At 33.3% G+C, this 26,103-nt stretch overlaps 1 protein-coding gene across 2 annotated transcripts in view; it reads right to left on the bottom strand.

The window, feature by feature from the left end:
- The window catches only part of CEP128 (centrosomal protein 128), a 93,471-nt gene that overhangs the window by 52,406 nt on the left and 14,962 nt on the right, over positions 1 to 26,103 (bottom strand). For both annotated transcript variants that reach the window (XM_077784014.1, XM_077784013.1), the window contains 8 exons: positions 25,372 to 25,488; positions 18,510 to 18,596; positions 16,959 to 17,033; positions 15,705 to 15,837; positions 13,854 to 14,014; positions 8,854 to 9,204; positions 5,027 to 5,677; positions 1,106 to 1,270 (listed from right to left, as the gene is read on the bottom strand). In XM_077784014.1, coding sequence (XP_077640140.1) covers positions 1,106 to 1,270; positions 5,027 to 5,677; positions 8,854 to 9,204; positions 13,854 to 14,014; positions 15,705 to 15,837; positions 16,959 to 17,033; positions 18,510 to 18,596; positions 25,372 to 25,488 — 1,740 coding nt within the window. The remainder of the gene's footprint in view (positions 1 to 1,105; positions 1,271 to 5,026; positions 5,678 to 8,853; positions 9,205 to 13,853; positions 14,015 to 15,704; positions 15,838 to 16,958; positions 17,034 to 18,509; positions 18,597 to 25,371; positions 25,489 to 26,103) is intronic.

Below are 26,103 nucleotides of genomic sequence, written 5' to 3'. Positions count from 1 at the left end.
TCACCTTTCATGAAAAAAAAAAAAAACCAATCTAAGCTAGCTGTAATACCTATGCCCCTTTGAATTAGTATTTGCCTTAAGAACAGAATATTAAAAGTGTTAAAAGCATGGGGAAAAAAAAAAAAAAGAAAGTACTCTGTAACAAGCTTCGGCTGTGCTGCTACAATTGTATGCTAGTATGAGATTTATCAAGAGGTAGTATTATTTCCCCCATCCTAACATCCCTTTCGACAATCCACAAAACCAAAATAGCAAATATTCTCTTAACCATTAATGCAAGCTATATAGAAGTCTCCATCTGCCTTTACCTTCAAAAGTTGAGATCACAGGATTGCATGCTTAAAACCTTCTCTAATCTTTTTAAATTTAGACACAAAAGATGATTTTGATGTAAAAAGAATGTCTCCCCAATATTAGGTAAATTTGGAGCTAATACACAACAGACGCCCATGTACATTCCTATAAACACATATTCTTAATAATAGGTATTACACAACTAAAATGCCAACATAAAAAAACCACATTTTTGAATTTTCATTTCAAGTACTTTTTACTAGTGTGACAAGCTAAGCTTTAAAACCACTTCCTGATAGTTTAGCAAGCTAAAGAAATGCCAGATTTAACATTTTTCTAACTCTATACTATAAAAGAAAACTCCAAAACACCAAAAATCCTCCATCTCAACATTAATTAGAATTTCTTTTACTATGCTTACATTGCATGTCTACTTCAAATTATCTCTAAATTATTCATAGCTCCACTACATCTTGAAGAAATATATGAAGAAAACTAGAAGTGGCTGAAAGTGGCTGATTAAACATTTCTTAGTTACCTATATTAGAGATCAGGCAAGCAACAGGATTTGTATTTATAGTCCTAAATAATATTAACAAATCTCTGGAGGGATATAATTCATAATCCAGCCAAAGCCTTTTTGTCTTCTTTCATTCATAAAGAAACCATGTACTATGGCATGACTGCGTACATTCTTTAATACATTCATGCTGGGTTTTTTTTAGGTTTACCATCTATTCCTATAATCCATCATTTATTTAGGTATTTATCAGCAGAGAAACAAATCATGGTTAAAATCAGTTAATTTTACCTTTTTCTCCAGTTCTTGTTTTACAAACTCACATTTCCGTTTTAATTTTATATTTTCTTCCTCATTTTGGATTAATTCTTCTGTCAATTTATCACTCTCAACTTTTATTTTTTCCAGTTGTCGACCCTGAGCCTTAGTTATGTTTTTCTCTTCTAAAAGTTCTATCTGATGGTAAAGGGAAAAAAAGAATACAAAGCCACTGTATGGGTTATTTTAAAAAACACCTAAACTCTAAAGTTTTATATCAGTGGAACACTTTTGCCAAATGATAAATAAAAAAAATTAAGTTCTACTAAGTGCAATTACTTATCTGAACATGGAAAACATGCATCACAGACACACAATGTTTTAAAGCAGAAAACAGAAGTCTCGGGCTCTTCATTTCAGCTCTGCTACATTCATCAGCTTACATCATCCTGAGAAGCCTAGTATTTATGCAGCTTTTCCATTACTAAAATAATTTGGAATCAGAAAGTCTAAAACACATTTAATTTCAGGAACAAATGCTAAATTTATATCTGCAAGGAAACAACAGCAAAGATTTAGAATTTTTAAGTTCTAGATTTGTGTGGGTTTAGTGCTCTTACTTTGTACGATTAATGCTACTGATGAAACTTTGCAGAGAAAAATGAAGAAAGCATGTAAGGATCTAGAAAGCACCAAAACAATAAGTAAATAATGTATATTTGTTTCCAGTGAAAAAAAATAATTGACTGAAAATTAAAGATTTGAGAAATGCTCTACAATATCTAGAAAACTTTAAAAAAATGCAACAAAAAAGCAAATTAACACACACATTCCTCAAAACCAGTTTCTTATTAGATAAAGCGTGGGATGCAGTTAAACACAAAAATAAACTTGTGAAGTAAATTTTTTTCTGAGAAAAAGCAAAAATTCTATTTCCCAACTACACTATAAATCTAGCTTCTATGAGGAAGAAGGGTAAGGAGAGAAGTTTCATTAATTAATTTTGACACTATATCTAGACATTAATTTAGACACTGAACGGATAACAAAAACTCTTCCAAAGGACAATTTGAGAAAAATCTTTGGTATCTACAGTCTACAAAGACTAAAGATCATAAAGACAAGCCTGCAATGCCCAAAACATTTTATGTGAATATAATTATAGAAATCAACTTTTCAGTTCCTACTAAAGGTAATTGCATTATAATATCTATGCAGCTGGTGACAATCCAAGAAAAAAATACCTATATTACCCTTGAGATACTGAAGAGAAAGTTAATACTTATTAATTTCCAGTATGGACAAGGTAGATATGACTATAATTGAATTGATCTTTATTAAATCCACTTTCAACACTTAATAATCTTCAGGAAAAAATAGATGGCACAATTGGAAAATGTATAGAAAACAATTTAAAATTAATATACACATATATACAATTTAATATGTACATATACTTATCTCTATATAAGTTTAGATTAAAGATTTATACTTCAAAGACTTGCAAACTGTCAGGCAGCAGGAAATTTTGTATGTCATCACTCTAAGAAAACAAGCATGTTTTTAAAGCAAATGAGGGTATGTATTTAAATTAGGCAACAGGTCCAGAGTTTCTGAGCATAAAGCCAAATGGAGATCACGAAGCAAACCACTTAAATTCCTATGCCTACTGTATCAATCCTTTTAAATAACAAATAAGACATTATTGCGGCATCGGTTGGGAATCATTTAGGATGTTCTAGCAGGAACCAAATTAAAAGTTTAAGCATCAGAAGCTCAGTAATGAAATAGTAAGATCCTTCTTAACACTGGTAGCTCAAAAAACTCGATGTTCTTCTCCAGTTCTCTTGCATCATACAATATTCTTATGGTACCCTCCCTACTACCCCAAAAAATCCTTAACTTCTTAATAATTTTTCAATCCAGTCCTGCACTACAGAAAACCAGGCAAAAGTGGGGCAGAAAGTACCATACAGAGGAGGCAAGCAAGGAAAGAACAACTAAAATCAAAAGTCACTTCTTTTTATAATCTATGCAGAAGTTACTTCACTAAACACAGGAGTCTCTACCTTTGATTTCCTGGAAGTAACTCATAAATGCATCCTCTAAGTTTAAGGCTTTGGATTCTACAAATATATTAAATTTCTCTTTAGTCCTCAAGTGTCTCTCAACCAAGCTCTATTTTTAAAGTTTTAACTATCTTTGGACAAAATATGTATATTCCTTTCCTAAAACAGTTACAAAGGTCGGACACAGCTGAGGCATAAATAAGGTCAATTATTACTGTGACAGTAAAAGACAGCTGGTTGCTAGGCACAAAATCTTAGCAGCTTGAAAAAAAAAAAGGTTAAAAAAACCCAACTTTTTTTTCTGTTGGATTTCCCTAAACACTACTCTAACACCAAAAATACTTAAAAAAAAAAAAAAGAAAAAAAAAGATAAAATGCATGTTAAATTTACCTTACATTAGAAGAAAAGTATGTCCATAAAATTGAAATCCAAATGCAATGTAATGATGAGTTCAGACAAAAAGTAACCAAAACATCTGCAGGATGACATGTTCTCATCAGATCTTCCTAGAGATGCATGTGATTTTCTATTTTGTTTCACTTACTGTCTCACAATCAAGAGAATCTCGTGCATTCTCATTTTGCATACTTCTAAAAAATTTGTCTACCCTAATATCTTAGAAAATCCATCTCCCTCAAACCTTCTGCTCTTAAAAAATATATGTTGATTTAGGATTCTGGGGAAATCAAGGAATTGTAAATTAATTTTTTTTTTTAATATTCTGTCTAGGTTCAACAATCAGTAAAAATAAAAGGTCCTAACTGTAGGATTTGCTGTTTCATAGAAAAACACAGTCACGATCAACTTATTTTTTCTTATTAGCATCCAGAATACACTTTCCTTCTCTCCACTTAATATCAAATGTACACTCTTAATTTCAATGTCATTTCCAAAGAAAAACCACTTTTGGACAGACCACTTAAATAATGATATACACACTAAAAATTAAGTCTCCAATGTTAAGCACTACTGTCAAAATATTTGATTTTAATGATCCTTCTACTAGCAACCACCTAGGGTTTTTTTAATTGCTATCTTCACTTAGAAGTTTCTATGTTAGCAACTGCTTAAGAATTATTATCAAGTCAAGAATGATACATTACATAATTAAATACTAGTCCCAGTGCAGATCCCTGAGAGACACCACTCATCATTGCTGTACATCAGGACTTCATCTGGACTCTGAGCCATTGATCACAATGCTCTGAATGTGACCATTCAGCCAATTTATTATCTAACAGTCCACCCATCAAATCCATCTCTCTCCAATTTAGAGAGAAAGATGTTGTGGGACACTGTGTCAAACACTTTACAGAAGTCCAGATAAATGACATCTGTAGCCCTTCCCTTGTCCCTGATGTCGTCACTCCATCAGAGAAGGCCACTGGGTTGGTCAGACAGGACTTGCCCTTGGTGAAGCTGTGCTGGCCATGCCAAATCACCTCTCTGTCCTCCTGTGGCTTAATGTAGCTTCTAAAAGGTTTGTTCCATGATCTTCCCAGGAAGAGAGAAGGCTGACAGTAGCTCCCACAGACCTCCTTTCTATCCTTTTAAAAGATGGTGCCCTGGGGTGACTGTATGGTACAATGCTTCCCCCTTGCCAGTGACCTGGGACTTCACCTGCATTACATTACAGCATCATACATTTCATTCTATTTTGATCATACCTATTTTACTATTTTTAAACTAAGATTTTGATCTTAGATTGGTACTATAACACTTTTACCCTGAAACTTAAACTTTTACAATGGCCTGCAATAACATGTGCGTTAAGTGCTTTAAAGCCCATGCTTTATTACCTTCATCATTCAATGGCAGGGGCTGTGTGTGGGGTGTGTGGGAGAAGGGGGAAAATCTGACATTGGAATTCTTCACAATAAGTACCTTTAGCATTCTAATCTGAGCCTCTGCATCATCTTTTTCTTGTTTAAGGAGTTTCGTGAGTTCTTGAACATTTTGTTCATGTTTGATTTTCACATTTTGTAACTCTGATCTAAGATCTGCCAACTCCTGTTGGTGAGTTTCTCTTTCCATCTTCAGCTGCCTGTTAGCTGAAATCATCTCTTCATGACTAGATTCCTGCTGTTTCTGGAGGTCTGAGAGGCTCTTAAGTAATTCCTTTTTGGCTTTCTCCTCTTCTGCAATTCTGTTTGTTAGTTCCACACGTATGGCACTTAAATTTTTTACATCTACTTGCATTTCTAGGAGTCGTTCTTGGTCTTTTTTATGAAACAAGTTAATAGATGCAAGTTCTGTCTTCAAGTGTTCCTTCTCAGCTTCCATTTGATTTTGTAGAAAGACTTGCTTTTTCAACTCATTCTCCAATTTTTTTGCAGTACCTTGAACTTCTTTTATCTCTTCTTCAAGAGATACCTGGTGTGACTCCATTTCATTCAGTTTTACCTCTTTACAGTGGAGGAGTTCTTCCTGCTGGGCTCTCTTTGTAAGCACATCATTCAGCTCTTTCCGCAGGTTTTCTATCTGGTTTATGGCTGAGAGAAGCTGACTTTTGAGATCATCTTTTTCTTTAAGGGCCTAGGAAAGAAAAAAAGAATCCATCTAATCTAAAGTAATTAAAGACAATTGTTGGAAGGATGTCCTTAGATAATGGAACAATTAACAATTAACATATGTATGTGAAAATATAAAATTTTTGCTTGTTACAAATGCAGTTAGTTCAATGTACTCAGTGTTTCTTTAAATTTACACACTTTAGATCATGTGCAATCTCAAACTTGGACTCGTCCTTAAATTACACGCCTTCTAAATAGGGATAGCTCTGATTAATTCTTTGCTTCTCATACTCTCTCTTTGCAGACTGAGATGTGTTTCTTTATTGGTTCCTCCAGAAAAAAAGATGGAGAAAAATGAGGTAATAGAGTAATGCAGCAGCATACAGGGATGATTACTGGACATATACAGCAATACCTACAGTCCATTCCATATGCTGACTTATTTTGTTTATTTTCCAAAATATTACATAGAAAGTATACCAACTGTAACTTATTTTTGAAATTATGCCCAGTAGATGAATTAGCAGTAGGTAAAAGCTTGGTTCATTTATGCATCAAAGCCAAGAAATAACAACATCATCTCCCAAATAAAAAACAATCAAATGTAATAAAAATTACACTGTTTTGCTAGGATCTTCAGGGACTGGGCGTTTTTTGCAACATTGATATATTTAATGTTAAAATTAGCACAGAATCACAGTGTGCATAAGCTTGAAAGGACTGCAGTGGGTCATCAGGTCCAACCTCCCTACTCAAGCAGACTTATCCTAGAACACAGGCACAGGGTTGCATCCAGATGGTTCTTGAATATCTTCAGTGAAGGAAACTATGCAACCCATTTGGGCAATCTGTTCCAATATATCAGATTCTTAAACTGACTTCATAAATTTTATACTAAATTTTACTAAGCATTATCACCAATTCTACAAGCAACAGACACTTCTTATGGATATAGCAAAATTACTTGAAACATTCCAAAACAAAAAGGCAATTAGGGTTAAAAGTGTGCAGTTAAAAATAAAACCATTTGCAATTACATCAAGAATAAGCAACACAAAGCAAAATACAACCTAAATTGAGGATATGGACTGATGAATATTGTGGGTTTTCCAGGAAAAAACACCTACCAAACAAAAAGACCCTCCTAAACCTATCTTGTAATTCTACTGGAAGGACTTGGCTTAAAAAACCCAAAAGGCAAACAAAAACAAAACTCAGTAAAATTTCAAACTACAACCCATAAGTTGCTTGCTTTAAGTATGTTTTCTACACTACATACTTTAAAGAACATATGTTTCAAAATATGTCAGAAACGCCACTGTCAAAAAATATTAAGGACAACCACATGGGCAAAACTTCAACCAAATTATCCCAATAACTCCAAAAGAATGAAACCTAAACAATCTTTCTATAGCACATGTGTTGTCCGACAATATTTCAAAAATCTCTAAATTGCAAGCTATGATTGCAACCCAATTTTGAAAATTTTCCATCAATCTTTTGAAGTCTTCTAACAGAAATTGAAGACAACAAACTGCTATTTCTTCCAATATTGTTTTTACAGATCTTTGTCTCAGATGTTAATTGTCTGTATTTCAAATCTAGTTAAATTATGTTCATCTAGCTACCTTAAGTTTATACTAAATGCTGCATCTGGATTGATTATATCCCCATAAGTAAACTGTTTCCAATTTTATATCAAGAACATTAAACATTGTTTCTTTTTTCTCCTTCACAATGGCACACAGTTTATTTGATCTTCCATATCTTAAAATAAAGAAAATTCTTCAGCACTGACAATTACATCAAACTTGTTGGCAGGATAGTCACGACTTCAAAAGTAAGAACAAATACTGACAGCATTTCTTAAATGGAGCTTAAGCCAAACTTTAACCACTGCATTTAGCATGTGAATATACTTGCCACATAAAAAGAGGTAAAATCCATATCAAGGAATCTTACATAACAAAGACATTTTCAATGTGGACAGTGCTATCAAGTGCCTCTACAAAGACCAGCCTATATGTTTACATGAACAGTGATTCCAAAACCTTTTTGGGAGCTACTGCTTCCAATTCACAATTTGTCTCTATTTTTGCTTCTTATTTGTCCATTTTATAGACACCCATGATTTTGAAATTATTTAGGTTTTCTTCCTTTCGTTACAACCTCCATTTTCTTAGGCAAGAGTAACCAACTTCTTAAATGTTTGAGAATCTTACTTTCCCAGATAAGCACTAAGGCTAACAAATAAAAGATTACTATAGAATGAATTGTTGGAGCATGAATAGAGGAAATAATAATAAAAAGTAAGGCATATGATAGGCAATAGGAGAGAAATAGCAACAATAGGAATCATGGTTTAGATTTGCTAGAGTTTAAGAATTTCAACTCTGTAACAGCCCCATTGTGACTTCTCCTGTGCTTTGACCATGCTTGTATCCATGTACCAATCTCAGAACAGATCACTGGACCAGAAACAACACAGGATTAACACACATCCCATACTGCATTCCATTTAGCCCTTGAAAACCTCAATCTTTGAGCAAGATAAAGCAGAGGATGGAACCATCTCAAGCCCATCACATGCAGTAATTTAAATTTGATGGATGCCATGAGAAAATATGTGAAAAGAGGGTATAGCACTGTAAAACAAAAGCCATACAATGTGGTGGACTGCACCAGCATAGCATGTAAGTTAAGATAAAGGCTCACAGCATACAGTTAAGCACTATATCAGCCATTATAGAAACAAGCAACTTTTGACCCAACTGGAAAATACAGACCCACAGACTCATTGCCAACAAAATGGTTGTTTCTACCATTATTCCGATACAGAATGATAAACATTAGCATTGACGTGAATGCTTGTCTTTAAAACAGTGTCAGCAGCTGAATAAATGAATTCTTCTAAGTCAAAAACCAAAAAACCTATGTTTTTTTCTGAGAAACTGTAGAGAAGGAAAAGAGAGGAATAAGTGGTCTGCCATACTGAAGAAAGACAAACAAAAAACCCAGAAATGTTACACAATCAATTTTCAAATTGATTTTTCAAAGAAAAAGTTCTGAAAATTATACAGCAGAAGTCCAGAACTTAAAGCAGAAAGCAGTTTAAGTCACAGTTTGCATAAATAAACTCCTTTTCTTCATTTTTAAAAGGGAAAGTGTAGCAAAAAAAACCCAATCAACCAATCTTACCTGTTTATTCTTGTCCATCAATTCACTTATAGTTTGATTTTGCTTTTCTACCTCACGATCCAGTTTTTTACACTTCAACTTCCACTGGCGGATGGTTTCCTGGGCTCTCACCTTCAAATCTTCTCTTTTTTTCTCAATCTCCAGCCTGAGTGCCTCTGCATGCTTGAATTCAGTGAGATACCGTTCTGCTTCCTTGGTACTCTCTTCAACCTGTTGAGCTAACTCAGCAGACTGGAGTTCAGTTTGTCTGCGTTCACTCTCACAAGCCTTATAGCAATTCTGTATCTCCTTTAGCTGGTCCAACATTTTTTCTTGCTGCTTCTCCCTGTTTTCCAGGTCAGATGTTAACACCTGGAATCATCATAGCAAAACACAAATATTCTCTAAATATATGCAGTATGAAACTTTATCAAAGAACATATAGCAATATTAAATCAAATTTTTATTAAACATTAACAGAATAAAAGATCTTCTTGACTATTAAGGAAAGTCCTGTTAGCCCAGAGAATCGCTCCCTCTGCAATGGTAAAGAACTCCAACACAAGACAAAATACATACTACTCAATTCTTTCTGCATTTGTTCCTATTCTGGTTGTTCTTGTTATTTTTCTGTATTGTAAGTTTGAGATCAATCATTGGCCATATATTATACACTACACAAATAATAAATAAACCAAACAGTAAGCTATATGGAGATTAATGTAAACAGACGAGAGGAAAAGGAGAACTGGAAAGGACAAAACAGCATTCACCACAACAACTGGAATTCAAAGTTTATGAGCTAGTTGTTACCCAATTTTTTGCTGGTTGCCTTCATGAAAACAATGTGCTAAATAAAGATATATTTGATAGCACTGAATACAAAGAGAATACAGCAGCTTGGTAAATGCTTCTAGAACAAAGTGCAAAGATGTTTGAAAATGTAGGAGGCATATATAAGCCTTTAAAAAATGAATTAAATTGAAAACACACCTTTTAAAAATAAAAGATGCTGCATTTCTCAAATCATATTTCTCTGAACAGTCTCATAAGAAGCTCAGGAATAATAGTGCCCATACACCTTCTGGAAGTACATGCTCAGAAATCAGTTTTTAAAGGTACACTAACAAAATTGTATTTTACTGAGTTCATCACACAGAAATTCACGTTAGTGTTCTGCACTATGGGCTTATTTAGACTGCTTTTATACCATTCAGCCTTTTCATTAATGAAAGATAAATTTGATAGACCTGATCTATAGCCAGTCAAACATATTACCAAGCCTCAGGGGATTGAAATACTTTAAAGAGGATTAGATTTCAGAATTACTGAAAAAAACCTGCAGATGTAGCCTGAAATAAACAGACTGCAATTCAGAATGGACAAGAGAAAAGGATTTTATCTATGAAAGAACAGGCAACTTTACAGATGGATAGAGAACAACGATTTAGACAAAGGTACTTCCACAAGGTAGGGGGAAGGAGGGAGACTTGAGTTTGCTAGTAAGGGCTCTCTCCTTGTCAGTTTGTTCGTTTGGGGGGGTTTTGTTCCTTCCAAACCAGGCCAACACCTCCTGGGAGGCAGTAAATTGTACCAATCTCTTCAGGATAGTATTTACTGTGCTAAAAAGATAACCAAAATAAGCTCATAAGTTACAACTAGAAAAATTTTAATCAATACAAGTTTAATTTCCAATGACAACAGATTACAATACTTATTTAAAGACAAAGATTTAAATTGAGTATAGCACAAGTTAAAATTAGTCTCATAAAACACAATCAGATATTAAATTTACCATTCCCCAGATTTTCTAAAATGAGTCATCATTTCATTTTTTCAGTCATGTGATTACGCCTGCTATTACCACTTCCTATTTCATGTCTTTCTGGAACACCACAGAGGGTGTCACACTAAATTGATGTAGTACTCAATGCTGCACCATTAAAAACTAGTCATTTATATATCATTTCCCCAGAGTACACACTTCATTAACAAAACTATCGCTCCCACAAACTTTTTAATGAAATAGGAGTCTAATCTTAAACACAGAAAATAATGTTCAATTAACTGTAAACATGCCTCTTATTGTGTAGAAGTAAATCAACCTCTAATTTATTGATTTACAGTATAATAAAAAAGAGGAACATTTGTTTTAGATATTTACCTTGAAGTGTAACTAATTTATCAACACAAACTACTTGCATGAGAAGAAAAATTGGATTTTGACATGGATGTACCATTATAAAGTGACTTTTAATGTTTTATTTTTACAGTATGTGTAAATAAGCTAAACCTTAGCAAAGAGTTTGCACTTTGCTTAAAAGAGTTAAGCCAGCACAGACCCAGTACTTGAAATCAGGTGGAAAAGAGCATCATAACAAGTCAACATTTCATGAAGCCAGCCCTGTAAAGCAAGAGGATAGAGAAAGTATCTCCACACTCTGTTTCTATATCAAAATCGGAGTCCCAAATGTGCTGATCTGTAGTTTTGAATTCCTAGTTATGTACAATAAGTGTGTATCTCTGTGTTAACATGGGTGCAGTTGTCAAAATTCTTTCTGACCTATAAAGATTTGCACTACTGGCATTTAATTGGCTAATAGCTTTATTTGTAGAAGAAAAAGTAAAAGTAAATTTTAGTGAGAATATGAATCAATATTTATAAGACTGAAATACTTATATTACTGAAGAATTCTAATATTAATAAAAAACCAATCTTTTTCCCTCAGAAGAACTGAAATATTTTAATAAACTGACTGCTGTACTGGATAATACTATAAGAATGCTACCATCAAATTCAAATGAAGAGTAATTAGTAAATCAAACAAGTTCCTGGGCACAAGAGTCTAAAAACACTTATGGAGAATGTATTAGAAAGTCTAAAAATACTTATGAAGAACACTTATGGAGAAAGGGTATTGTATCTTTATAATTTGTGGACTTTGTTTATTTCTTAGTCATAATACTTAAATCTTAAAAGTTAGCTATAACAGCCCCATATCTATTTGGCTTCATGCAGAAAAATGTATTTAAGATAGCTGTATACATGTGGAAGATCTCAACCACACCCTTATGGAAACTAGAGCAGCTGAAATAAATAGTAAATTTTAAAACTAATTTAAGATTGAACATACTTCTAAGTATCAGCTTAAGAATATGTTTTAACCTTTTTCATCCCCTCCATTTTACATCACACTGTGATTTTATGGCAGCTGTTGGAGGCTAAAGGTACAACACACACAACTCAAATTGTTGCAAACAATGACATTTGAATAAATCAAAAGAAATTGCTAACATCACATGTACATCAGAGGCAAGTTAGATTCTCCCCACTAAACAAAGATAAATCACACCCAAGTCAAACATGACTGGTCACTTCCAACTGGGAATCAGACTATCTGATAGGAGCAGCTGTTAGAACAGGCTTGACAAAATGCTTTGTTAGTACACAAGTTTAGAAATTCACATCCTTGCATTCCTTGATGTCTCGCTAAAAGAAAAACACACTAGCTATTTTCCTGTTACTGCCCCTGTTGGAGAAAGGCAGTGGGAAGCAGATAAGAAGTACAAAGTATTTTCCATTGAGAAATGAGGGAAGTCAAAGATTTCTAACTCAGAGAAATGACAATGACCCCAACTGAGCACTATAGCATGAGTATTTTCAGGGCAGAAAATTAGTATTATAAAATCATTCTGATCCTTAAGTAAGCATGTTCTACAAGCAGAAGTTTAAAATAATTGGTTTTATGTGGGTTCTTACCCCATTAATTCCTGTCACCAAAATAATTAGTTTCTCAGGCACAACAAAACAAAAACTGAGAATGTTTTCAGTTAGTCATGGGTTTCATTGACCAGCTAGAATACAAATGCTGATGGACAGCAGGAATTTAGTTTTGCTCATCTTACCCTCTACAAAAACACTTTAGGTCTTTTTAAACCTATTCAATGACTGAATTTCGTAAAGCATGTAGGAACTTATTTTGAGAACACCATTTTTTTCCCAAATGTAATTTGATGTGTTAGTTTGATTTAAATCAGCAGAAAAGCTGACAAGGTAAAGGAGCAACAGAAGTAAACTGAAGAGTATAGTTCTGTAAATCTATGAAGACAAAAAAATAAATTCTTACATTTGAATTTCCAAAGTGATGCAATATCATTTCATACATAAGTACCTTCATTAGGAAAATAAATACAAAATCTCTCGCTTACAGAATGCCAAAATACAAGCAGAACAAAAAGTGAAGTCCTTGACTACTGAAATAACAGTTGCATAGTTTTGCAAACAAACTCTTTTCTCCTGACAGTCATGGAAGACAACTGTTACTGTTCAGGCATTCTACTACCAATGACAAATCTAGACAAGAACAAGAAACACAGAAATTTCCCAACTTAAATAAGAATGCTACTGCCTACTTAGATCTCATTTTATAGTCAAAGTATTCTAACTAAAATTCCAGTACAAAAGGCTGTTCTTATCCTTCTCAGAGAATCACATTAAACATTATGATATACTTACCATATAGACTACTATTATGATTATATTACTATATTGCATTTAGTTACTAAAAAAAGGAAAATTGTGACCTACTTTTGTTACTCTACTACACTCTCTCAGAGAACAAAGTATCTCAACTTTTAAAGTTGAACTTCAATTCTGAGGAATGATGGAATGGGGAATAAGAGATTAAGTACTACCTTATAAAAGTAGTTCCAAAAACCATTATTAACAGTAAGTGCTGATAAAAGCAGATCAAATTTTCTTTGCACATGGGAAAGAGAAGTAATCCAAACCATGAAATCATGGGCAACAGCAAATAACTTTTTTGGTACTACATGGGAGAGAAAAAAATTGGCAAACTGAAATCACTTTTCAAAGTGATTGACATAATAATGAGCATGACAGTTACTCTTACATTTTAAAGGTTAATCCCTAATCTGATATATCACCTAATGTTAAACAGATAGAAAATTATTTAAAAAACAAAGAGCCACCAAGCAAAAAGCAACAAAATCCAACTTACCTGTATGTGCATTACCAACTGTGCTTTCTCCTTGTCCTTACGCTCTATACATCTCTTCAGTTCTTCTACCTCTGACATTACAGCATTGTGACTCAGCTTTGCTTTAAGTTCCAAAATATGTTTCTCTAGATCTTGCTTCTCTCTCTCATATCTTTCAACTACTATAAAACAATAAGAACAGAGCAATACATTCAGTAGAAATACCAACTTGTGGTAAATTAATTTTATCTAATTTAATTTTTGGCAATTTGCTTCTCCACTCAAGACTATTCTATAACTACTTATTTTTACCAAAATATCTGTGAAAAATGGAATACCGGTAACATAAGCTAATAACATTTTACAGAATAAAACAGTATTTTTCCATCATTTTATAGGGGTTTCCACTCTTCCCCCTGCACACAGCTGCTCCCCTCAAAAAGAAAAAAAAACGACCAAAACAACCAAAGCCATAGCAAAACTGAATAAAATAAAATAGGATGGAAGAAACAGTGGGGAAGTTCTGGTGTAAATGAAATTTGGCCATCAGCTTCAAGGCCAAGGTTTTATCTCACAAGAGTAATACCTCCTAATTTGAAAGTCATCTGTGAATTTTTTCTGAATCCTGAAAATACAACCAAAGGTTTTCATAAGAGTAAGCTATAAATTCTCTCAATCAGAAATTCAGATGTCTTTATTCATAAATAACTTCTAGAGGCAAAAGAAAAAAAATCTCTACTTGTCTTCTTCTTGTATATCTTTGAAGAAACAGAAATAATACAGCAAGGTGAAACACAACAGCAAAAATTATATAAATGTATGCATGTATTTTAATAGTTACAGTACATTTTTATTTTCTTCATACTTTTGCAACTGTCTTGATTTATAAGATCAATAGGAAAGTAAAAATATGCTTTTATTAATATGAAAGGCATATTGTTTCAAATAAACTAACTTTTAAGCAGATACATTAACATGATTGGAGAAAAACTATTGCAATTATCATTTTGCATTACATTTCTGAAGCTAAGCTCATTTCCAGTGCTCTGTATGAGGTTTGCAAAATACCGAGTCATTGTCCTATTTTAAAAACAAAGATAATTCAGAAGCTGAAGTACAAAAATAAGAAAATATGTCATTAGCCAAACCAATTTAACATTCCCATTGACACTGGACTCTAGAATAGAGTCCCTATTACTCTATAACCTTGAGTAATACATTGCTATGGTAATAAGGAGAAAGACTTTCTCTAATGCCTATTCAGATAGACATTATTATGTTTGAAAAGTTCAAATACAGATAGATAATTAGCAATTAACTGAAGACCTTGCAAAAGCAGTAATTTAATATGCAGTTATACCTTGAAATTGTTTAAAGTATTTGTCTTCTAAATAAAACTATTCTACTCTGTGCAAACAGAAGCCCTGACTGCATCATATAGAACAATATTCTTAACCACTTAGGAACATGTTGCTTATAAATTCTACCAGAAAGTCATCAGCCTTATTAACTATCTAATCAATGACTCTTTTATGATTTTCAAGATGGCAGAATTCAAACTGCAAATGGACTGAAATGCAAGTTTTCTGGAAAATTATTACTTAAAAATAATACATGTTTTTCTTCTGTAAAAACACTATTCAGTTTGCTAAAATTGTCTCATTTGTTTTAACTGTGCAAATCAAAATATTTTATCATAAATTAACTGTCATTGCTATTTGTCTGTTAATATTCGTATTAACTTAAATTTGAGTAATTAATTGGCTGGTCTTGTCAAAACAATAGAAGAATTAGCTTGCAGCTCTAAGATAAAATTAGTGCCCATGCCTACTAACTAGCCTGCAGGTCTCCAGTGCAAAATATTAGTTGTACCTGCTCTAATTCTCCTGTCATCATCCTGTACATCCTGATAGCTCTGGCGATGCATAGCAGCATATGAAATTTGATGTTGCAATTCTACACGGTCTTCTTCTGCTCTCAAAAGCTGAGAACGAAGATCCTCAATCTAAAATATATGCACAAGCATCAGAAAAATACTACACACAAAATATAATTATAAATACATCTTGAGAGTACTGCAGATGGTAAACAAAAAGACAAACTAGTTCCTAATTAAAGGCCACAAAGTGATTATTCAAAATTAAAGGAAACCTTTTAATTTCTGTTGACCACAAATGAGCAACAATTTCTCTAGACGAAACAAAAATGTTGCAATTGTCTTTTCACATAGTCAGTGAAAACATCTATACAAATTTAATAAACAGTATGTTTTATTTAAATTGTGCTCCTTAAAAATACAATGTATTTATTCATAAAAAACACAGGAGCTCTTCACATTTTTCCTATCATATATAGTATAGCACTTAGAAAAAACCCAACATGTTAAAGCTGAATTGAAGAAAAATGCCTCCAATTCATATGACCCTATATTCCATTCACAATTATTTAAATTCAGTACAGTAACAACATAGCGAACTCAAGCTTCTGCTGGATACACAAGTCAAATAATTAATGCTAAAAGATGAGAATGCCAATTGCCCCCTTCCTAGTTATTTCAGTTTTTTTATCTAGCCCCTCAAAAGAAAGATATTTAGGAGAAAGGACTTTTTTTCTAAAGCTATAATCCAAACTCCTACAAATTTTAAACTTAATCATAAATGCATTAATAGCTATTGATTAAAGCACACTTTAGATACTTTTTCAGGTATTTCTTTATTTGCTTTTATTGCATGTTACAATGTCGCAAATACTTCTAGGTCATTTATTTATCTGATTTCACCAATTATAGCACATGCATTGCAGAACAATGATTACTAATACAGGAGTAGTTCTAAAGCATGTTATGAATGTATATTTCACATAATGTGTTTATGGACTGAAAACATACCATTACTATCACTACTATAATTAATATATATGAACATATACACATAAAAGTTTGGAAAGCAGAAAAAGTATAACGAGCTCAGTCCACATATTATACACACTTAAATATGTCTTCCTATATCTCATTTCTTCCTTCATAAAACAATGTTATCAGAAGATGAGATAAGAATATTAAACAAAAAGAATCAGACACAACTTAATATGAAAACCTTAGGATTTTTATCACACTAAAGCAGTTACCTGATGCAAAAGAGCTTCTCTACTGCCTTCAGATTCACTCAACTTTTTCCGGGACTGCTCCAATTCCTGCTCAAGCTTTCATTTCACAGGATGATGAAGAAAGAAAACCAATGTAGGCATCATAATATAAAAGTGTTTTAACATTTAATTTTGACACAAATTCATCCATATAAGCATCTATCTAAAATGCAGTATAATATACGTAGTATTTTTATTTGTCCAAAATTTTAAGCAAACCTTCATCTGTACTAAATCCCTGCAATATTTATTTAAATTACATAAAGAGAATTTTATTTACAGTCTATCATTTTTGTACAATATTCAATATCACATAAAGATACAAAATAATTTATATTATCCAAAACAAAATCACAAATGCAAATTTTTACTGGGCTAAAAGTAAAAAAAAAAGGATGATAAGTTTTAACAAAGTTTCAAAAACATTGTCCCTAGATTTGAAACAGACTTTCAAACTCAAAACTAATAATGACTAAATATTTTAAGTCACCTTTGGCAAACAGTTTATTCCTAGAAGTGTTAAAGATGACACACATTGGCAGAACTGTATTTGGTAAAATCTGTGGGGTTTCTGTCTTGTACAAGATGATGTATTTGAATTATTCTGGAAATGAGATTACTAAAAAATTGAAGCGCCCTGAATTTCATAAAACTGAAATTTGCCTAAAAACATAAAATTCCAAATGTGTAATCAGAAATAATCATCAAACCAATGACCATTTAAAGAAAAAAAAGAAATGAAAGCAAAAGCGCCAAAGTATTTTTTGACTTCTTCCACAAATAGTTCAAAGATACACTGGGAAATAGAGGTTTTGACAGCAGAAATTGTTATTGTTGAGATAGCAATCTCAAGGAGGATGTTGAAAGCCTGGAAAATGGGCAAAGTAAACAGGACCAACATTAAGGGAATGAAGAGAACAACATAACGTAAAACACTACATAAAACACTACACTACATAAAGGCTTAGCATAAGGGGGTACACCGATGCAAGATGCTAAACTTGATGCAAGTGGAAAGAAAACTAGCCAAAGTGTAATACAGCACTAACATCTTGCTAGAATAAAAAATACAAGAAATTTTGTTTTCTATGAAAAGAAAGAGTGAAATATGGCAACAGTTCAGTAAGAGTACTTAATAATAACTATGGTGCAAAATAACCAGCATAAGTTAGCTGCAGGGATGAAGAAAAGCTGCTTTGATATGCTGCAAATAAGCAACAGCAGACTACATACAAATTCAGAGACAAAATAGAGAAAGATACCAAAGATAATGCTCAAGTTATAAATCTGTCTGCCTGGCAGGATGGAAGAGTCATTAGATGTAACATACTACAACTGAACAGTTTTGAAGGAGAGACACAAGCTGAGCATAGCTATATTCACAGTATCTCTGATACAGAAAAAATCCCACTCCTTGAATTCTTAAAGAATGTTTTGTTCTGCTGGTTTCTCAGAAAAAGGAAGCATATACTGTAACAGATTACACTACACACTCATTTAAAACCAAGCAAAAAGGAAAAAATTAAGTCTTACCTGGTGCTTTTGACTTTCATATTGCACAAGTTTGTTTCTCATGAGCTCTTCTGTTTCATCTGCTTTAACATCTTGCTTCCTTAAAACCTTTAGAGGAGAAAAATATATTGTAAACTTCATCACAAAATTTACAGAAGCCATCATTCCAAGGTTGGTAAAATTGAAGAATCTGCTGATATATTTAAGAAAGAAGATCTAGACAAATGCTTTCTGTCTGCATCTAGTATTTCCATGTAGAGCCAATGTATATTGTTATGAAAAGACAAATATAAGTTCATGCATACATAAACACACCCATGCAGAGAACAGGGACAAACACAAAGTCTAAAGCAGCACTAACATCCTTCCGATGTATAGAGCTCCAGACTCTCAAGTTGACCCCAAACACCTTTAGATTGAAGTCTAAAAGGCTCAAGAGATCCTCTACAGATTAGCTGTGCACATATCAGAGTAAAATAATATATTCTCTAATATAAAGTGTGCATGCTATGAAATTCAATGCACTGTAGTCAAGAAAACGCCACCATAAGGTTGTGTTAGAAGTCAAAAGAAAAAAAAAAAAAAAAAAAAAAGAAAAGGTTATTTCTTCTGAATCTGGACAGATGCTTAAAGCCACAGAACTACAACTGAATCAACTGAAACTTTCCTGATCAAAAATTACCAACATTGACGTGCCCTTCCTTGACAATAATAACAGAAATAAAACAAATTCATGCAGACTTTTCCCATTCCCTCTCAGACTGAGGTATTTAAAATCATATGTGTACACTTTCTAAACCATCTTACAAAAATAAAAGCGCATTAAATATCAATTTCAAAATCTTGTCCCTCTGCAAACCAACATTATTTGCAAAACACAGCCAATCACTAGCAAAGGAAGCATTAGACATGACAGATATTAGTAACATGTAATATTTGCAACATAAACAACCCAAGTTTAGACATCTCAAACCATAGCAAAATCATTGGGTCATTTTAAATATCACTTAGAAACATCATCTGAAAGACATCAGTAGCCATATAGTGATGATAATTTGCCATGAATTTCTGGAACTGTTTATAAATCACAGTTTTTATCTGCGCAACATTACCAAGCATTTTTCACACTAGTCACAAATCAATTAATTAGGTACCTGAGCACAAATCTTGTACTTCTATCCCATATCTTGAAGCATAAGTACATCTATTCCTTCCATAATTACTTGCTAATACAACAAGAAAAACATATAGCCTTTCCAGAAAGAAATTTCTTTTTCCCAGTCTGTCATTCCCAAGCAGCATTTTCATTTTACATTTATAGGAAAATCTCCTAACTTCCTTGAAATTTGTCCCTATAAGTTGTGCTATTTCATTCACTTTTTGAACATTTTCTCTTCACTGTACACTGAAGAGCAATTTCAGTGTATGAAAACAGAATACAAGATATTAATCAACTTCAGTGAAGCCAGGCATTCAGCTTTAGAAGCTTTGGCTTTAAAATTAGCTTTCTGGAGAAAATAAATGGCTTCATATACTTACCTCCCTCTTACAACCTCACCTCAGAAAACATAAGGGTTTCAGTATAGCTTGGATTACTCTTCTGCCTGAACAGCTTACGTTAAAATCTGAGACCATGAAGACATGAATCATAACTACTCCATTGAAAATATTATGTCACCTCAAGAGCAATAATTTTAGACATACTGATCCCTAATCAGATAATAGAAGACTAACACATTTAAGGTACTTTCCTAAGTATTCAGTATTTAAATCTATCATTCCAGTCAACTATAAAACTCAACACTGCACACATTTTACTCAAAAAGGTCCTTGGGAGAAGTCCCAAAAAGCAACATGACCAAAAGTCTAAGATCATCTCTTTAGCTTATGTTGTTTTTGCATTACCCAAGTTCATTGGGTTTTTGTTTTGGTTTGTAATTTTTTCTTTATTTTTAATGACCGGAAGTCAGTTCAGAACAGCCTACTTGGAATATATGATGTCCATTAACTGCAACTGGCCATCAGTTTTACTAGCAAAAATAGAAGCTTTGTTATAGTCAGTCTACTTTAGGCCAACTTTATTTTTGGCACTAAATTAATTATTAACATAGTACCAAACATGCATGCTTTGGCTAGAGAGGTCAGAATCATAAAGAAAATATTACAGCTGGGCTGGAGTGATGACTACTACTAAAATTTTCAAGGATTATTCCTGCTGAAAGCAAAATATATCTCTGCATCAGTAGTATGCCCTAATTTCCAGAAGAAATCATGGAAATAAATATGCCATTTCAACCTCACCAACTGATATTCAGGCTATTAAATAGTAATAATTTCAAACAAATGCATCCTTTACTGTAACTGATGCTATAAATATAATCTTCCATTCTATTTTCTGCATATTGTAAAAATATCCCATAGCCACATCATTTTAAGGAAAATAACAGCTAATATATATAGAAAGAGAGAGAGATAGATACCCCAGAGTCAAAATACTGCAAAAAAAAAGTAATGTTACAGTAAATGAAACATACTACATGTGCACTGCTTGGACTGTGAAACATGCAGTGTACCAGTAGGTGCCAGTTAAGTAGTTAATCAAAATGTCATAAGGAAATGGAGACATCTGGTCACCCACAGCCAGACAAATGTCAACTGTTAGTGAGAAGTCAAAAATTTAAGAGGTGAAAGTTAATTCTGTGTTTTGCCTCCTTTCTGCACTCCTTTTTAAATAATTCTCTCTTGCTGTTTTGGGCCACACTCGTTTTTTCTCCATTAAAGAGTACTAGATAAGCTTTCTCTTGGGAGGGGTAAAAGAAAAAAAAAAAAAACCCAAAAAAAACCATGTAAAGATCCAATTGATGCTTTGATTTCATTTGTTGTCTCCAAAGAAGGGGTTGAGGAAGTCAAATGTCAAAAATGGGAACTAGGAAAAGGATGCTAAGGACAACAGTTCAAACACACACTCCTCCCTGATGGCTCCCAAACAGCAGGCAGAAACTGTCCAGAGAAGCTGAAGCACCAAGGAATGGGAACAGGCCTACAATCAACAGCATTCTCCTACCAAGATCCTCCTCAGCAGCATTAGTGTCCAGGTCAGTCTGAAAGAGACTGACAGGGTTCATGAGGCCTTGGAGGAGGCAGGTATACAGGAGGCCACAAGGAGACAGAACTTCCACGTACAGAGGTCTACACAGCACGGCTTTGGGAAGGACCAGCTACACGTTCCACTGCCCACTACGTGGTCAGGCTAGATGAACTCTTGATTTCACCAAGGAGAGCAATTGTTACAGATCTTTATGAAACAGAGTTCACTAGCATAAGACAGCATTAGAATACAAACGTAACTGGCATACCCCAACTGAGCATACCTCACCTACATACACACAGGATCTATTGAACCCCAAAACTTCAAAATCTTAACTTACTGCTTCATATATAAGAAAAAATTATCTATGAGAAAAACTATGGGGATGATTGTGAAACAACTCAAGTTCTCAATCTTTCCAACATATGATAACCTTTCAAGAGCAAATCGTAAATTTTACAGCAACTTAAGTCTACTAACTTTTCTTAGGGTTTATGTTTTGGACTCAGTTTGGTTTTGCTGTGTTGTGTTTTTAAATAAAAACACACTTTTTGAAAGCTGTGTGACCACAAACTGAAACTTGCTCTTTCAAAGTGAGACTCATCAGTGAGTTTTTCATACTATCACAAACATACAAGCAGAACAGCCTCAAGCTATAATTTAAAATAAGGCAAAAATGCACCACATCTTAATCTGAACGAAAATACTTTTCCTAGCTTGCTACATTAGTGATTAGCATGGCTCCAAGCACGCTACCTAAACATACCAGCCAAGCACTTAAAAAGATACTACCTAGCTATATCAGTGACAGATATGCATGAGACTTCCTCATGTTCCAAGCAAGAGTCAGCTTCAAACTGCAATCCAAACAGAACCCATTGGCCAGAGGTGGCATAGCACAGAGCCAAAGAGCAAGTATCAACAATGCACTAAAATATCCAGGTGGCTCAGAGCACAGATCAAGTTTATGTTTGTCTAAATAGATCAGTGATAAAGATATGCAAAAACAATGTTCAATAACACTTTTGACAATCAGTTTACCCCACTCTCTGTCCACCAGCTTCTTGCAGTTCATGCTATTTGTAGTGGGAGGCAAACAAAATCTAAGTATACATTTGCACTAGGAAAAAGTTAAAAAATGCTTCCTGGTCCACCCAAGTCGTTAGCTTAAGACATAACTGCAGTCACTGCCTTACCACATTCAGTGGATTCAAAAGGTTCAATTAAGATGATTCTGTTTACCTAAAGCATGCCAAGCATGAACACATTCCACCAAAATCTAGGAAGCCAAGCACAGAATTTTGTAAAGCCATCCAGGACACCCAATGTACAGAAAAGAATGCAAAGAAAACATTTTTAAGAATGATACTTGATCTTATTCTAGAAAACAGATGTAAAAATGCAAACAAAAATAAGAGGAGATGATATCTTTATATTCAAAGGAAAAGAAGCACTGAGGAATCTCAAAATAGTTTTCATTTACACAACAAATGAAGTTGTTAAAACAATTCATGTATGCATGTCAATAGCCCTGGCAAGAAAAGAATATTTGCTCTTCTTTCTAATCAGAAACATGCTTATATCAGGAATATGGAAAAAAATTATTATGCATGATTTGCATGAATTTGTTCGCTAATTGCTATTTTCTAATTTTCAGTAATTGCTGTAAGGTAAAAGATACATAAAATATAAAGAAAATAGTTTTTGAACAACTATACACAGCATAGAAAGGCTAAAGATTCAAAACAAAAATTCAAATTTAAAACTTAAAGATACAAAATTTTATATGTTAAGCTTTCTTAATGGTGAGTATACACGTAGATATCTTCCAGGTTCATAATCAGTCTATGATTATAGTAACATATAATACTACAACACAAATAAGAAGTTTGCACATTATACAAAAAACTGAGAGAAAGAAAAGACAGGCAAGAGAAAGGCCAAAATAAACATATCATCATGTTGTTTTAGAGCCTGAAAATATATAATTTAATAATTGCAATTTAGGAAGGTGATTCTCTTAAGACGGTAAAATACTGACAAGTAGTGGTCAGTTACAGGCACTGCACTTCACTCAAAAAAAAATAGCATTTAATCCTCACAAACTTCATACGATTTCTTAATTAGAGCAACTACTGATAACATGCAAAAGTAAAATTTAATTTTGTTTGAAATGTGTAACAGGCAAACTAATGAAACAATTATATCATTAAACAGCCACAAATGCTTTAAATAGTATTTCTCATAAATCATTCACGCCTTATTAATGACAGGATTTCAAAACTCAGTCCAAACACTACCCTCCTTTCCAGTAAGCTTACTTGGGAAGCATCTTGGAGAAATAAATGAAAACAGAAGTACTTCAATAGAACATTATGGCTGTGCAGTGATTACCAGAAGACTTGAGGCCACTGTCAGAGTTTGGAGTCCATCTAACTCACAATTTGAATAACAAAGGACAAGAAACAGAATAACAAAATAACAAGCTCAAAATTATACAGAAACATATTTTATCTAAATAACAATTGTAGCAAAATATTTATTTACTTTATTCTCACTAGGCTACGCAAAAGTACACAAGGTAGTTCAAGTCCATTCTTTCTAAAATACAGCAACTTAAATTGTATTTTTAAAAGGGGCTCCTCAGGAAAAATAACTTACAAAAAATAAAGTAGAATTTACAAAATAAACTATTAAGCCATCTTAATTTACATCTGGACATCTTAGGAGAAGAAGGTGTAGAATGTACTTATTATTTCATATTCTTTTTGCATGAAATTCAAAAGATGAGTTACCAAGAATAAAGGCACCCAGCCTGGAGGCTCATGATCACATTGACTATGATCATTCACATGATCTATGAAAGATCATATGAAAATTCTTTGAACTACATTTGAACTCATTCACTTGAATTCAAGTTTTCTTTCTAAGGAAACTATGGCAGTGTCAATGTATCTTTCGAGAATACAAGATATCATCCCTTTAAAAGGATAAAATATGAAATACATAGCATCATGAGCAAGGTTCCTCAGTAACACTGCACAGTATAAAGCCTGCCAAAACCTATGTTGCAAACATTAAGAGTAAAAATCAAGGAATTGCATACTTCTTCTCAATTATAGTATTCTATTGTACAGATAGAGATAACATTGCAAATCATATCTTAAGTGGAGTGAAATAAAAAGTCACACTATGTTAAGACACAGATTTTTGAAACAGAAGTAAAATCAAAAATAAGTATTTTTCTTATGTTTTCTAAAACAAGAATAAAAAAAGCTAACATCTGTCTCTAATTTTAACTTATATGCTAAACATTTCTATTTGTCTCCTAAACAGTGTTTTATATTTCATCAAGTATTGAATAAAACAAAAGTTGAATAAAACAAAAGCAGTGAAAAGTTGTCTGGCCACTACAGTGCTTTAGACTGCTTGTTGAAATAAATTATATTTGCTTGCATGAGCAAGCAAAGTTTACCTTTTAGAAAATAAAACCTTTTCATTGAAAAAACCCAGCTAATGACTTGCTTTTGTTTGCTTGGGTTTTCAGGGCATAGGGGTAGGTTCTTAGAAGATTTGTGGCAGTTACCAAAAAGGTCTAAATATAGTCAAGACAGTATAATAAAGGACTGAGACTGTGCTCGGTATTATCTGGTCATCAAAACAATGTGAGCTGGACTGAGAGTTAAAACATGTTCCAAGATATGAGCATTTTTCCCAATTTGACAGGTACAGGCTCACAAATGCAACAGATTCCTAACTAAATCCTAAATACACGGGAAGCTTTTGTTTGCATACCTCCTGTAATTGAAGAGACACATGTCCCAGCTGGTCCTGGCGCCTTTCTACCAGCTGTCTTTCAGCACGCATTTCTTCTTCTATCTCCTGAAGTCTTCTCTCTACTCGTTCTGATACCTTCAAAAGGAAAAAACCCATGCTGTAGGAAATTAGTGTGCCTTTTAATACATGTGAAAATATCAATGGCAAAAATGTACACAGGTTATGGGACAAAATGAAAAGAGAACATAATTTATATTTTATTAAAGCAGATCTAGAATTGTAGAGAAAATAACTAGTTATAGCAGTCTACTCCAAAAGTACTCAAGCAGGGAACCAAACTGTTATCTTGCTGGCAGTATTCTCCTTTATGTGTATACATATTTTTCTCTACAGAGGTGGTTCTACTCAAGGGTTACATATCTAATTATCAAGGTTAGAGCAGCCTAATGTGAAGTTGCAATACACAAGTCTTAGCTTCTCTGTCACAAGCCCGATTAACCTCTTGAAGGACATTTCTTTCACATCTCCAGCCTGCAAAACAGACCAATATTTGCCTCTTTCATGATCCAAAATCTGTGAGTAAAAAGTAGTAAACAAGAATACGTGAGCATAACTGTAACACCACAAAATAATTACATCACTTTAAGCTATTTTTTCCAGGTTTCCATGTAGAAACTAATACAAACAACAACAGGGGTTTATTAAAGCAACTTGGATTATGAACTAAAAACTCAATCAGACTAGAATACC

Source organism: Lonchura striata, chromosome 6 (assembly GCF_046129695.1).
Source record: "Lonchura striata isolate bLonStr1 chromosome 6, bLonStr1.mat, whole genome shotgun sequence".
NCBI classification, from domain to species: Eukaryota; Metazoa; Chordata; class Aves; order Passeriformes; family Estrildidae; genus Lonchura; species Lonchura striata.
The sequence above is the reverse complement of the archived record's forward strand: the minus strand, read 5'-3'. Positions and strand labels throughout refer to the sequence as shown.